The sequence below is a fragment of the Rhinolophus sinicus genome, chromosome 1 (assembly GCF_057876585.1).
Source record: "Rhinolophus sinicus isolate RSI-liver-muscle chromosome 1, RSI-T2T, whole genome shotgun sequence".
NCBI lineage: Eukaryota > Metazoa > Chordata > Mammalia > Chiroptera > Rhinolophidae > Rhinolophus > Rhinolophus sinicus.
In genome coordinates this window covers 48,507,320-48,523,304 of record NC_142501.1, presented here as the reverse complement: position 1 = coordinate 48,523,304, position 15,985 = coordinate 48,507,320, and the positions used below count along the sequence as shown (strand labels likewise).

Genomic DNA, 15,985 nt, shown 5'->3' with positions numbered 1-15,985 from the left:
AGTATGAACATTTTAGATATTTATATAATACAACCAGATGGCCATATTTTGAGGAGTAAGTAGAGATTGAAAAAACTACATATGTAAGTTGCTAACCAAACTTCTAAACTTGCCTTTTTGATTTACTGTCTAGAATAGTGCCTGACATGTAATAACTGATCAATGAATATTTGTTGGATAAATATCACCCATCTCCCGACCAAAATCAATTCGGTCAGAGACAGAAACCATACCCAAACTGGGTCAATTTCAGACTCTTCCCTGAGAGTTTAAACTTGGGATCTAGCAAGTCAGGGCAGTCTTTCTGTGTAGATAGAAAATGATCTTCAGTCTGAATAGAGAATTAAAAATATGATAGAGACGTCAAGACAAAAAAACATCCTGATAGAATTCAAGGTCCTGGTTCCATTCATCCCAATTATTAAAATGAATTCTATCTTTGGTCTCTGTGAAATATCCCAAAATCCTTAGTAAGTTATCTTTTTCTCTTAAACTAACTTAGTCTCTTGTTCTATTGCCTACTACTAAGAGATCCCTTACTAACATAGGGTTCTGGGGTTGAACAGGCTCAAAATAAACATCCTAAAGCCCATTTTGACTTATTTATGATACTAAGGTACTGTTTATAGGGAATGGGCAATTTTCATGTCTTCATTAAATAAGATTACACATACATTCATTTTAGCTCTAAAGCCACATTTTGAAATGAAGTTTGGCACCGATTTTACCTCATACTCACATGCTCATGTTCTTTAGGCCATGGCAAACAGAGAACAGTTGAAGAACCTGGCTACAAGAGCGCCTAACAAATAAAGGCTGAAGGGCAAAGTGAAATGCATGTTAAATGTGGCATTTAGAAATAACAAAGCTCTATCTTGAAGAATGAAATTTGAATGATTACCAACATTACATTTCCCCAGTACTTACCAAACAAACGCTGATGGAACAGAAATTTGCCAGCTATTAGTCCTGTGAGAATAGCAAGTAGCCATAGAAGCACCTTCAGCAGCCTCCAGCCAACTTCTCTAGGGTATTTATTCGTTACAAATGAAAAACAGTTCCCAACAACAATAACATTGGCTTCTGTTTGGCTATGAGAAACTGGGTCCTCCGCAAATATTAAGAAGTTAAAGAAGATGACCAAGTAAGCCACAATCATGCGAGACCAGGGATGCTGGAAATAATAACGAAAGTCTTTACCCATCCTTCAAAACTTCAATTCCGTAGTTTACCTGCATAAAAAAAAGATACATAGGGTTAGAGCAGGGAAACAAATGGTCTCTCTCTCTTCCTGTTATCTGTTCAGATTTATAATGGCTCAACAAAGAGGTATTTGGAAAAGATAATATCTGTTCCTACTTATCTCATCAAGACAAGTCTGAAATTGAGAACAGTTATTAGGTTGGTGCAAAAGTAGTTGCGGTTTAAAAGGTTAAAAATCATTGCAAAAACCGCAATAACTTTTGCACCAACCTAATAACTATAGTCCTTTCCCCATCATCTAATTACACCTATGATCATGGGGCCGGGGAGGGGGCGGTTAGGAAAGGAGAAGAATAAAAGAGTAGGGGGAGAGGAAGGGACATGAGAGAGCAGAACACTGTCCAAACTTTGAATGACTGCGATGACATGTAGAGTCATCTCAGGAGGAAAGGCAGAGAAAAACACAAAACAAAACAATGCAATACTTTTCCTCTCTTAAATTATTTTTATGTTACAATCATGATACAGACTAATTTAAAAATTAAAGCAATGTAGAAGTAAACTGAGAACATATTAAAAAATAAACATCTTCCTCTGCCCAAATCTCTCTCTCCAGAATTAAGATTCCTTAATAATTCGGTGGATATATTTTCACATATTTTTCTAAACACTGACAAATGTGTGTATGTGTATGGACTTTTATAAAAATGTTCACAGTCTATCTGTATAATAATTTCAACACAGAATAAGTTTTATAGAATAGCTAAGTCTATAGTAGAATAGTTGCACCCAGGAGGGATTGGGCAGCTCTGCTTGTGGAACGTCTGTAGAAAGGGGAAGATTTCACAGAGCACGAGATACTCAAAGTTGAGGTTGGAAAATCAGTAGGATTATTTTTCCAAGTGACAAAGTCAAGGAAGCTCAATCTAGCTGGGCATATGCAAAGGCACAGAGGCATTGCAAAATAGGTAACATGCCTATTAGGTAACAGTGGTAGGTTCTGACCTGGATATGCATTGGAAGTACAGACAACACTTTCTTAAAATGCAGATTTCCAGACCCCAACTCTGAAGTCTTGCTGAGCAACTCTCTCTTTCCTCTCTGGGAGCTAGCTTGTGCATAAAGAATGCAGTCTGTGTAGGTCTACCAGGATTGTGACTGAGTAATTACGTTTAATTCTGGGGTCCAGTTTTGGTGAGCTCATTTGGTGCTCAGTTTAAGCCATATCTCTCTTTTTTCAATAATAAAACTGATTAAATCTAAGATAAAAAGTAATCATAAAGGCAAAATTTCTCCACAATCTGCCAATTCTTTTTCCTTCTTTCTCAATTTATTTAGAACTGAGAAAGAAAAGAGGGACCCTTACAAAGCCTACAGTATTTGACATCCAGGCTCTGCATTGAATGTCTGTATGCATTCTTATTTCATTTGTGTTCTAACCACCTTCTGAAATACTGTCATCACTTCATTTCCAGGCAGGGAGCTGATGCTCACATAGATTATGTAACTATGAAAAGTCACTGAGCAGAACTCTGATTTGAGCCTCTCAAGTCTGACCCCAAGTCCTGCTCACTGTCCCCTGCAGGCAGCCAGATCAGCTCCTGGCAATTTCCCTGCCTGAGAGGGCAGACCTAGGGCCCAGCCCCAGGATGTCATCTCTTGAATGCCTTCTGGAGATACATTCTTCTCTAGAGATGATTATATTAACTCTGTAACGGATACTTCTATGGCACAGGAAAAAAACGTAAGTACAAAGATTAAGCCACAAGCCTGAAGTAACTCTAAGTCAATGGAAGTTCGGAGAATAGGCTCCAAGGTTCCCAAATCCCAATTCAATATTCTAGGCTCATGAATGTCAATTAAAGCCACGGTCTTAAGTTAATGAAAACTCGTCCTAAGAATTTTAGAAAAGCAATGTAAACACTGACAAGAACTGACAATAAAATTCAGTAAAACAAACAGTCACTGTGTTTGGATTCATAAACCTTCTAAGTAACTTCAAGTACCTTGTTATCTTTGTGAATACTCTGAAATATCTATTCTCAGGAATTGCAGCTCAGACACTCAGGAATGGTGACTACTGCAAGTTGTTTTGGTTTGTTTGTCTGTTTTTTTTGAGGGGGATTGTTGTTTTTTGTTGTTGTTTTTTAATGTGTGGTTCGTCAACCAGTACAGCACCAGAGATCTGTGTGATTCTCACACCAAAAAGAACAGTGAAAACAATGAAGAACAAAAATGAACAGTATGCGTTTTCATGACATTCATTACGTAAGAATGCCAGAATGGGTCAATTATCAAGCCAATTTCATGCAACACCTTTGGAAATGTCCAAAGACTACCCCCACAAGAGAATACACAGAAATCTTCTCAAAGCCAATGAGTCTCGAAGCAGAAGTGTTTCCTACATGCCATCGGAACAGGATAGGGGTATCAGTTAAGATGTTGCTGTAACAGGTTTTTATGTTGTTCCTCTTACCAGTGAGGAATTCTGATGTTGCAACATCTCCCTTGCCCCTACCTATACACAATCAAGGCAGCAAAATTTAGAACACGGAATGACCTTGATTCTTTTTTTGTAATAATGCTTTGTGGAGGGTTGGCATATACTTATTTTATTGATGTTTTTAACTTAGAATCTTGCTTTGTGGGCTATGTAATGTCTACATGCCCAAATTGAATTAAAACAGTAAAAAAAAAAAAAATGTTGGATATAGCTGCTCCTCTTCAGTATTTATATTGTTTCAAGAAAGAGAACAACAGTATTCAGCAACAGTCCTACACTAGCACAGATTTTAATTCCTACTGTAATGCAATGAATGCTACCATCACTCCCATGTTACAACTCAGAAAATGAAGGCAGCCTGCTATTAGCTTCCATTAAGGGAGCGAAGAGCAGGGGGCCCAAAGCCTGCAATGATGCCGGGGCCAGTGATAGCAGTGATGGGTCCCCCCCAATATCATCTTATTTCAGCACCAGGCTCTGCATTAGTATCACTATTACTATGAATAATAAGGCTAGCATTTATTGAGTACTTACCATATACTAGACACTATGGTAATGAGCTTTACAAACATCTCATTTAAATTTCACAGCAGCCCAATGAAGGAAATATTCTTATCTTATAAATGTTAAAACTGATACTTAGAGTTTAGTAACTAGTACCCAAAGAATAAAACGAATCTATGCCAGAGCAGGGATTCAAATCCAAGCCACCTGGGTGCAACACTCTGTTATGCCTTCCCCACACCAAGACATAAATTCCAAAATCTTGCCCTTTACATGTTGGTAAAAAAGTTCTTGGTAATAAAACCTTCTGATATAAGATTCACAATACTTCTAGGATGACTGAGTCTACTATTACTATTCAAAATAGACCTTGATAGCATGATCAGAAAGAACTGGGACCATGTGACTCACGCCAGGATTGCTCAATTTTCTTCTTCTTTGAGCAGCAATACAAGTAGTTGAGTTAATCTGATTGTCCTTTGACAATGCGTCACTGATGTTCACTCTGTGATTTTTCCAACACTTATAGAAAACACTGAATCTCTAAGAACTAGACTAATCCACACCATGTAATTCCCTTTTCTAAGTAATGACATCATTAGGTACATGCCACTATCAATATCATGGAAGCCTCTCCTTTTACACATAATAGCGGTGATGAAGATATGGGTAACTATAGGCTGAAACATTATATACTGTCTGATAATCCATAGGCCTTCCATCATGGTTTCCCACTCTAGAGGTTCTAATATTTATATTTGATATTAGAAGCGCCATGCATTTTACTACAAGCCAGTATTTTACCTGGAGTAAAGGCAAAAAATGGAGAGGAATTCAAAGGAAAAATGGGAGAAGTCAGGACACTCAGGTTGGGAAGATACTTTGAACAAAGGCACAGAAGAGAGAGTCTGGGACAGGTACAGCGATGTATCAGTAGTTCTGTGTAACTGGAACACAGAGCTCTTGGGGGTATCTTGTGAGAGTTAAGGATAATTTGGGGCCACCTGAGGGAAGATTATACAAAAGTGTTGTTTTGGATTTTACTGAGTAGAGACTAGAAAAAGCAAAGGTTTCAGAACAGAAGAGCGATACAATTGATTGGAGCAGGGTTTTGGACAAATTTCTCTGTTAGCTTGGAAAAGGATCAATTAGTGCAAGGCATGATGAAAGTGGGGAGACTAGTTTAGAGGCCACTCCAACAGTTTAAATAAAAGATAATCAAGTACCAGACCAGGGCAACATCAGTGCCCTAATAGCTGTTGTATCAATTTGTTTGATTGGACCAGAGTACCCAGCCTCCCTCCCTCCCTCCCTCCCTCCCTCCCTCCCTCCCTCCCTCCCTTCCTCCCTTCCTTCCTTATTAGGTCTTTACACATAAATGAAAACACTCACAGACCTTCAGGAGTGTGAAGTTCATTTTTCTCAATAGAGACCCCGGCTCAGGCAATAGTTGGTGCATAATGACTAGTAGGATCAAAATGGAGTGTTATCACTTACATTCAAAGAAATGTAAGGATGTGTATGGAAAAGTCCCTGATGAATTAATAAAATGTGCTATCTAAGAGACATTATTACTAGTCGAGTAAACCATACCCAAAGCACAGCTCTGCTCATGTGGGTCTTAGCAGGTAGTAATACCTAACCAGGTAACATGGTTAGAGCATTATCATTGCACAGCTCTATTATAGGATTAAAAATAATAATAATATAAAATCATCTGTCCAAATTTCTTGAAGCTCCTTGGTATTTATGTCTAAAAATTCATCTGTAACCCCTCTAAGCTCTTATTAAAATGCTGTACTCTGTGCCTGTACTCTGCCAAACAGCACCTTGAATCCAATTTCTTAAAAAATAATTTTTAAAAATATCTCCTGTGGGTTTTTTTGGGTTTGTTTTGTTTTATTTGTTTGTTTAGATATGCTCTTTGTGATGTGTATAGTTCTATTTTAGATAGTTCTTGGCTATATTAGTACAAGACAAAGTTAAAGGCTATTTTTCCTCAATCACCTGGTTGTAGTGTTATACTAATACATGTGAAATTCTTTGCAGTTAATGGAACACTTTTTACAATCATTTCATTTAATTCCTAGGATATAATGACTTTAAAAATTATATGTCAAACAAGGTGACAGAATTTCAGATTATATAATATTATTTCCTTGAAAGATAAATGATAGCTTACATTTATATCCCATTTTACCTCTTAGTGTTTTTAATGGGCAAAATCACACCATTAATATGATATGAGAATGACTCAAAGGAACCAGGAATATCTGCTTTTCAGAAGGCTGCTTAAATTAGTAGGAGGAGTATGGTCCAGTTCTACTTGACTCTGCTTCTCACTAGCTCTATGACCTAGGAAAAATCCCGAACCTCTCTGAGATTCCATTTCTTCACCAGTAAAATCCTAATAAAAGTACTTTCCTCATAGGGTTGTAATGAAGACTAAAGGGGATTTTGTCAAGCACCTGGTGAATTCCAGGTACTTCCTATCCTGAAGACCACTGTTTACATACAAATGACTCGTGGTCATTCCCATGAAAAATGAGCATGAAAATAATATCAACTATCTATTAAACTTACTGAGTGATTGTATATGCTATTCTCATATACAATTAGAGGATTTTAATTTAACAGCTCTATGAAGTAAAGGATGAGTACTATCCTTATTTTACAAATACTGAAACTGAAGCTCAGAAAGCTTAAGCTTCCTGGTCCAAAATCATATGTAGAAAGTGGTGAAGTCCAGACTTGTTAATTCCATAATAACATTCGTCATTCATTCGTTCAGTATTCCCAACTGCCTATTTGTACCAGCCAGTGGCCTATGTGTCAGGGTTCCTAACAGACAACGCCCTCATTGCCTTGCATCTTATAGTCTCATTGAGGGACACAGACATTAAACAAAGAAAAAATAAATACATAGTATTTTAGAAAGTTATAAGGTGATGGAGAGAATTAAAGCAGGAGAAAATTAATAGGGCGTATTGGGAGTAAAAGAAGTTGAAGAAGGCCTCATTATAAGATGACATTTGAACAGAGAAGTGAAAGAAGGAAGGGAGGCAAGCAGATATCTAGGGAAAGGGTGATCCAGACAGAGGGAACAAAAACTTGCAAAGGCCTGTGCTGAGTACACGATTAATGCATTTAAGGAATAGCAGAGGGCTAGTATACTGGATAGAGTGTGGGTACAGAGGAGTATGAAGGGAGGTGAGGTCTGGGAGGTCACATAAGATCATGATCTGGCCTGGGGGCTGCTATATGCATGTGGGCTCTCGTCCTGGGTGAGACCCGGAAGTCAGAGAGTGACACAAGATGACTTCCATCTCAGAAGGGCCACTCTACGTGATGATTGGAAATGTACCAGCTCCGGGACACATTTAAAAGGAATTGCTGACAAGATTTACTGATGGATTGCCTATGGACATGGCCTGGCAAAACCCAGAATGGAATTGCCATTTCCTGAGATGGGCGTTGTACTTCCCGAGATGAACACTAGACACAGACACAAACAACATAATGATAATTAATATTTGTGAGTGCTTTTTATGTGTTGGGCTCTTGGCAAGCACTTTCCTTGCATTATCTCAATTAGTCCTTATGCCAACCCTTTGGATTTACCAGCAAAGAGAGATTCAGAAAGGTTATAATCTGCCCAAGGTCATACAGCTACCAACTGGCAGAAACAGGCAGAAATACCTCTACATGACCCCAAAGTCAATACTCTTAATTACTCTTGTACTCCCTACACTGAGAAGTATAAAATACAAAATAAAGTTCCATTTTGAAAGAAGTAGAAGTACTAGGAAGTAGTAAGTACTTGGTGATGACTTGCACCTATTAGGCACTCAATAAATATTTGCTGATGGATGAATAAATGAAAACATAAATGTATGGATGATGAATGGATAACAGACCAGCTCTAGGTGAGAAAAAAACACTGAAGGTTCCATTCCAGAGAGAATAGACTCTGGACAATGGGATACTCAGGTCTTTAAAAGGAAAAATGGCAGAAAGGAGTAAACCAAATAAATATTTGCCTGGACCAGCCCTGAGATAAGGAGAGGTCTTGGTATACTATCTTGAATTGTTCGATGAAAAGACAGTCATGAGGAGATGACACACAGCATTTTATATAATACAAGTGCTTAATACAGGTTTTTAAAAAACACAAGTATCAACAGTAACAGAAGTTGGATCTTCTTATTTTTAGTCCAATACGAGAGACCACACAGCCTTTTAAATAAAAAGCAACCTTTTAAGTCAATCAATGAAACCACCATAAGTGGCTCTGCAGAGGTATCAGGATGGTTATTTGTGGTACCCTAGCTAATTTGGAAGATCGCATCCATAAATCACTTCCTAGACTTTATCTTCACATTGATTCAACCTTTAAGTGATTTTCTTCCCTTGTTCTTATCCTGCAGTGCTTGGGATAACAAAACACTGAACCAATCCAAGTTTTTAAAGCAGGGAACCTGAAAGCAAAGTAGACATGGGGTTCTCTTCTACCAAGACATGGCCAACTTTTCATTAAAATGAAAAATATTTATGAGCCTTTTCATGTAATAAAGTTGAAAAACAATCACCAATGAATCATTTTTAAATGTTTAGACCTCCTTTTCAATGACATCTGTTTATGATAAAGAATCTAAACACAACACCAAAGTAACAGTTAATGAATAAAATAAAATTCATTCATACCATTCATTATTTTTTAAATGACTGGCAATTTAAAGAAGTAAATTAAACAAGTACTTGTTTCTGATCACAGGGATCAGATAGAGGTGGGATGGGGTTAGGGAGTAAATACCAGAGTCAAAACGTCAAAATCCATAAGTACCTTCCAGAGTTAGAAAGCGCATGGCAAAAATTCAATACCTTACAGCAAAAAATGGCTTTTACAGGGATGCTACTACTCAATAAATTGGAAGAACTTTTTTCTGAAGACAACACAAAACCCTGAAATCTTCCTAGAATTCCTTTATGGATTTCAAACAACATATCATTTATAATTAAGGGAAAATACGTTTATTCAACATACTTTTACTCAAAAAATTTATTTTGGTTCATGAGACTTATATTCACAAATACTAAAACAAGCATATGATGTTTACTACCATCTCTTCTCTCTCTCTCTCTCTCTCTCTCTCTCTCTCTCTCTCTCTCTCTCTCTCTCTCTCACACACACACACACACACACACACACACACACACACTCAGTTTATTGTTCCACAGCTGGTGGAATGACTAATGGCAAAGTGTTATACCACATAGGTCAAACACACTTGTGGGCCTGTGGCATTTTCGAAAATAGGAATCAAATAGCTTTATTTAGTTATGACGAAGTTAGTAAACACCCAAACACTCAAACGTTGTTGTTGTGTTTAATGAGAACACCCATGAACTGCAACCTGTTAATTTAATTAACAAAGGAGAGGTAGGGCTTGTCTTCAGCTCCTATCCTAGGAATTAGTGAAGCGGAGAAAGTTCAAGGTCTGCTCTGGAGACGTCCCTTACCCCCTGAAGCCCTGGAGTTTGAGGGTTCCCCACCAACAGCCTCCTGCCTAGGAGTCTCCTCTGCCCTTTCCCTAAAGGGCTGGTGCGTCTGCCCCCCTCCTAGACACTTCCCCCTGCCTCTCTGCCAGCCATCCTCCGGAAGGGAGGAGGAGAGGCGCCGGGGGAATTCGGGCCGGGGTGCCGGGCCGCTTCTGCATTCGCCGGCAGGGATTAAGACGCAGCCCGGCTGCGGCTGGACCGCGCGGCGGGGGAGGCGCGCCCATCGCGGGACTGCGTACTCACCGGATGGGGCCGTGCGGGCTCGGGGCGTCTGCACACGGGAGACACCGGCAAGCACAGCCCTCGGCCGCGCCGGCGGCCTCACTGGGAAGCGCGGCGAGACGGGCCAGCGATGTCTCTGCCGCCGCTGCTGTCACCGAGCTATAAATACCGTCTCGGCCCACACCCGCCGCCGCCTACGCCGGGCGCCCTCCGCAAAGTCTGCCGCCGGCGGCCGGGCAGCTGGAGCACAAGGGCAAAGGCGCCGCGCAGGTGACTGCCGTGGCTCCAGCTGTGTGGCAGCCTCCGCATCTGGAGGCATGGCCTCCCGCCACCCCCGCCCTCCCGCTCCCTCCCCTCCCGCCTGCGCTGCGGGCCGGCTCCAGCCCGCGGGCCTCGCACCCTGCGGCCAAGCCTGTCCGGGCCGGCCTGCTTCTGCAGAGCCGCCGGGCTCGGGAGGGGGACGACTTAGGAACACGGCGGGGCTGGGGGGGTAGGGGAGCAGCCTTCAGCCTAGAGTGTCAGTAGCGGTGCCTTCTTCCTGGGGGAATCGCCGACTTCTAAAACCGATGGAATGTCCTCAGAGAGCTGCAAACTTTCTAATGCAGCCTCAGGTCACAGAGCCTCCTCGCTGCTTCAGTCTATGGGTGGTGGGGGTGGGGAGAGACAGAGCCGGTGAGGAGTGTGAGAAGTCTTACACTTACTTTCCGGTCTGTCTGATCTGGCACATATATGCAAATATATTCACACACATTTATAAGCACACACACATTCATATACACTTCGAAATAAATATATCTGCATGCTACATATGTATATGCACGCATATATAGTATAAGCACACACATACGCAGGCAGTTTTTAGCCTTTGTGCAGCTTGAAACTCGCAGGAACGTATCATTCTGTACCGCTGAAATGATACATCGGCAGTGTGGGGGGAGAAGACCCTTTCACCACATTTGACCAATTCCTTTCTTCTTGAGGTAATGTCTTTCTCATCGTATATGTGTGGCCTTTGTTTCCTTCCACACCCAATAACAACTGCTACCTCAGTTTCCTGGTTGCTTGTAATGCATTAAAAACAGCTATCCAGCATACTGATATTCCACACCAATAGAAGTGACCGCTAGTTTATATATCAAATGGGAAAGGGGATAATTCACATATGCCTACAATAGCAAACTTATGAGGAGAAAAACTAGCCCTTCTCCTAGACTGGCAGCATGATTCAGAAATGGGTGGGATGCAAGAGAGAGAGCTGAGACGTCAGCAGATTGTACAGTGGGTTAGAGAGAGCCATTGCTAAGTCCTGCAGTGTAGCTAATTGGCACATGGATAATTGGGAGTTCACTGTCATACTTCTTTTTTCAAGCATCTAAGAATGACCACATGTATCTACATTGTAATTATAGTTTGTGATCATCTGAACTCTTAGCTTAGTAAGATTCTTTAGTGAGGCTTTCCAAAGATTTCCCAGGACCAGTTATTTCCTATGCCAGCACTTTGTACATTTACTATGGTACTTCTTACATCTTGCTGTAGTTTTTTACAATGTCTTTCCCCCCGCCCCCCCCCCCCCACTAACTCTTTGAGGGCAGAGACTAAATCTTTCTCACTACGGCTTTCTTATTACCTAGTGTAGTGAGTTATAGTAATGACTCAATAAGTAGTAGATTAATCCCATAGATTAATCATTAGATTCTACTGTGCTTTTATAACTACAATTAGGATTATTTTAAAAACAATTACTAGTTATTTAACATGGGTTTCATGTGCTATATTCTCCCTGTATCTCCGTTTAAAGCAAGGAGACTTCAACCAGTTGAAACTAGAAAATATTAAAGCTTCATAAATAATATAGTATATACTGAGGCCTGTGCTTAAAACAGAAGGCACGTTTCCTATCATTGAAGGACAGTTGTAAAACACATCGTATTTCATAGGCTAGTGGAGTAAAAATCATTGAGCAGCTTCTCTTCTGTCTACTTGAGAGATTGAACTCACTCCACCCATTATCAGTTGAATTGCATGGTGCCTACTAGAATGAACGCAGTTAATCAGAACTGAAATGTCTGGCCTTCAGTTACATGGAGCTTGTTACCCCACCTTTAGATCCTTGTCTTCTTAACATACAGTCTTGCTTCCTTTAATAATAGTTTAAAAATTAAGCTCAACCAATGCTCACTAGTTGCTCTTACTGCGAGCTCTCAGGGTTTAATGAATGTAGTTCTCCAAGACCACTTCCAGGCAAGATATTGAAAGGAGCAAGGTTTTCTTCAATATCAGTGCTCCCTTTTTACCATTGACCAAGAAGCTTGTGTCCTTTGTTTCAACAGTGACCCAGGATCTCCATTTCAGTCTTACCTAAGGACCAGGCAGGGGAATAGCCTCCACACTTGATCTTTGTCACAAGAACAGATAGTGAGAAAAGCTCAACTTATTGAAGGCTTATTGTGTACCAGGCCCACTCCATATATTAAACCATTTAATTTCTGCCACAGACCTGTGAGATGGATGCTAGTAGTGTCACTTCCATTTTATCTTCGAGGAAAGAGACACACAGAAACTGTGTATTTCGTACAAGATCTCAAGACTAACCAGAGTGATGGAGTGAGGATCAGAAGTCAGGATGTGGCATGCCAGCCCACACGTTATCCCCTTACCTTATTCTTCCTCCCCATGTACGAGGAAAGGGATATGGGTTATACAGTTAGGAGACCTGGAATAGGGAACATTGGTATGAATTCTGGTTCTACCACTTAGGAACTACAACCCTAAGCAAACTATTCCTATAAAATTACAGTAAGAATCCCTAGATCTGCCTTTCTTCACCATTGAATTTGTGAGATGTTAGGTCTGGATATGGGGTTAGGAGTCCAAAGTAGGTCATTTGGCCTGTTCATGGACAGATCTTACTCATTATTTAAGCTACCGTTCTTCTTATTCTCAAGTCTCTTTCCCATCTCAGTCACTACCACACAGACCTGTTAGTTTCAAATGCCCTAGTGTGTGTCAGGTACCTATACAGTGTCACTTACGTACCCTGTTTCCCCGAAAGTAAGCCCTAGTCAGACAATCAGCTCTAATACATCTTTTGGAGCAAAAATTAATATAAGACCCGGTCTTATTTTAGTATAAGGTCTAAGATCTTATGCTAAAATAAGACCAGGTCTTATAATGTAATATAATACAATACTGGGTCTTATATTAATTTTTGCCCCAAAAGATGCATTAAAGTTGATTGTCCGGCTAGGTCTTACTTTCAGGGAAACACGGTAATAGATGCTCAACAAAGGCCATTTTTCCCTCCCATCAAAACGTAACTGTTTTATGAAAACTTTCCTTAAGACCAAAATCTATTGGTCCAGTACACAGATGGTGATCGATGGCAGAGCTTGAGATCTGCCACTCATCCCATCCTTATTTTAACCCAAACAGTTCCATTTCTTTTCTATATAGGAATTTAGCAAATTGGCCACAATTTCGGACAGAGTGTTGGGACAATGACAGAAACAGTTTAAGTAGGAAACTTCAAATCACACTATCCAAACATCTGCCTACTCCACATACAAAGTCAACCCTGTAGATGGGCTTAAAATGTGTCTTGTTTACATATACTTCCTATGTAAAATCTGACTCAAGAGTACAAAAATCAGAAGTATCCACACGATTCAATGTTTTTCTGTTTATCTCACATATTCCAGTAGGTTAATAATACAGTTGTACGCTGTATTTAAAAAAAAAAAAAAAAAGAGAGACAAACTCAATATGCATTTCAAAAATTGATAAATCAAAAAAAATTGTTAAAAATTTATATGATGACCAAAATGTATCCTCTCTGAAAGGTCCTTCTAAGCCTCCTTTAAAAGGAAACAATGAGTAGAGCTGGAAGCATCAATAATCTCTACCAAGTCAATCAGGAAACACTTTCGTCACTGAGTTGATGGACTACAACCAAACTATTTTTAACTTCCAGTAGGTCAATCAGATGATGCTAATTCTACACTCCAAATGTAAACAGCATAATTTCCTATTGCCAAAGAGGCAAGAGTAGACATTTGAACATGATCCATATATATATATATATATATATATATATATATATATATATATATATATATTTAAAGGCCAGTGACTCTATTGACCAGGATTTTCCTCAACAGTCCTAATGCAAAACATTATACACAATGGACACTGATATATTTGAGGCCACATGTCCTGAATTTTGCTTGGGAAAAGATGGTCATCACATGTCTCTAGCTTGGAACACTAGAGCGTGTGGTCTGGAGTCCTCATTCTGCCACATCATAGTAGTGTGATATTAAGCAAATTACTTAATCTCTCTGTACAGTAGTAGTACCTGCCTCACAGGTTGTAGAGGGATTAAATAATGTGTATTACACTTTTAACATTTGGTCTGGTACATATTCAATTCTGCATATATGCTCTTTTTATTATCATTATTGTTCATCTCATCCTTGCCCTGCTTATATTCTGCATGTTTCAGAGTTTCTTTCATCAAAGGACTGATTCACTAGCCTGCACTTTTGCCTATAAATGGCTGAACAGAAGGATTTTTCTGCGTAGTTTTTAAAGCAAAGGAATCATGCAAACAGAGGGTCAGGTAGCAGTCTTAGCAGAAGTACAGCTGCCGCCTACTTGGTGGCCAGCATCAGCCCTGACACACGTGGTCCTGTCCTGAAGAATGTGCAAATGCAACAGTTCTGTCAGAGCCATTCCTCATGTGATGACAGAGAGGGGTGATTGTCTCACTGCCCAGTCCTTTCAGTTCTTTTCACCGCCTCTTTTTGCTCTCCCCTCTGTCACACAGCCATTCTTACATATATAGAGGCTCTAAACCAGACCAGAGCCTCACTTCCGGGAAGCAGTGCTTAATAGAGACTGGTGATGACGTTATCCATAAGAATATGACTGTTGGTTTTAAACAGCAAATCTGTCTTTGGCAGTGACTTTGACCTTACCTTCTCTTAGTTCTTGTTTGCTTTCTCTTAAAACAAAAGATCTTCATTCTTCTGTTTCCAACAGACTCACTTAGACAAAGTTTGATAGACCTAGCCCAAGGTAGGGAAGGGCTTCATTTGAGGGAACACAAACATATACTGGCCTTCAAGAGTTTTGATTTCATGTAAAGTACCAAGTAGACTGCCCAATCAAGAAATATACCATGTCTCTCTGAAAATAAGACCTACACCAAAAAGAAGCCCCAGTTAAGATCATCAGCCAGACGAACGCATTTAGTACATTATGACGATGTTCCAGAAGAAGAAGACATGACTGTATTTGAATAAATGTAAATTGTTGCACATGAAAAAATAAGACATCCCCTGAAAATATGCCCTAATGCATCTTTTGGAACAAACATTAATATAAGACCTGGTCTTATTTTTGGGGGAATATAGTATAAGACCTGGTCTTATTTTGGGGGAAGCAATTAGTCCAGCAAAGCACTACAAGGTGCTGAGGTTTCAAAGATAAATACAGCATCTCTGTTTTCTCAGGAAACTTATGATCTAAATGAGCAGGCAAGAGCTGGCTTATCATCACCATAAATAGTAATACAAGGTGACACATGGTTGGGGCCAAATGCATGTATTTTACTGACCATAAGGGCTACAGCAATTTAAAATGGAGAAATAAAACTATCCTTAGGAATCGGTATAGAAGTCCAGATGGAAGGAGAAGCTTGAGGCAAATGTTGAAAGATAAGGAGAATTTAGATAAGCAGAAAAAGAAGAAAAGAAGAAATTCCAGTCAAAAGGGCCCAGCCCAGAAACAGCGCTCATTACCCAGGAGGTTCTCAACAAATATGGCTGAATCAAAGAGAAAGACCAGGAGAAGGTGAGGAGAGAAAGTGGGGAGAGGAGATAAAGGAAAGAAGCCAGGAGGAGCAGGAATGCTATGGTCCGTTTACAAGAATGGGCAGTAGGAGATAGGGAGATACATCAGTTGAGGAAGTAGAGAAAGCCTGGTGGTTGA

The 15,985-nt window shown here is 39.9% G+C and overlaps 1 protein-coding gene across 2 annotated transcripts in view; it reads right to left on the bottom strand.

Moving 5' to 3' along the window:
• TMEM117 (transmembrane protein 117) overlaps window positions 1-10,345 on the bottom strand; it is a 394,057-nt gene extending 383,712 nt beyond the window's left edge. Inside the window, exons 1-2 of one of the 2 annotated variants that reach the window (XM_019748450.3) lie at window positions 10,013-10,345; window positions 928-1,232 (exon numbers count right to left, since the gene is read on the bottom strand). In XM_019748450.3, the coding sequence (XP_019604009.2) occupies window positions 928-1,204 (277 nt within the window). In that variant the 5' untranslated portion in view covers window positions 1,205-1,232; window positions 10,013-10,345. Of the gene's footprint in view, window positions 1-927; window positions 1,233-10,012 lie in introns of those variants that run through there. The other variant, XM_019748452.3, reaches the window with a different exon arrangement.
• Between the last annotated feature and the right edge of the window lie 5,640 nt (window positions 10,346-15,985).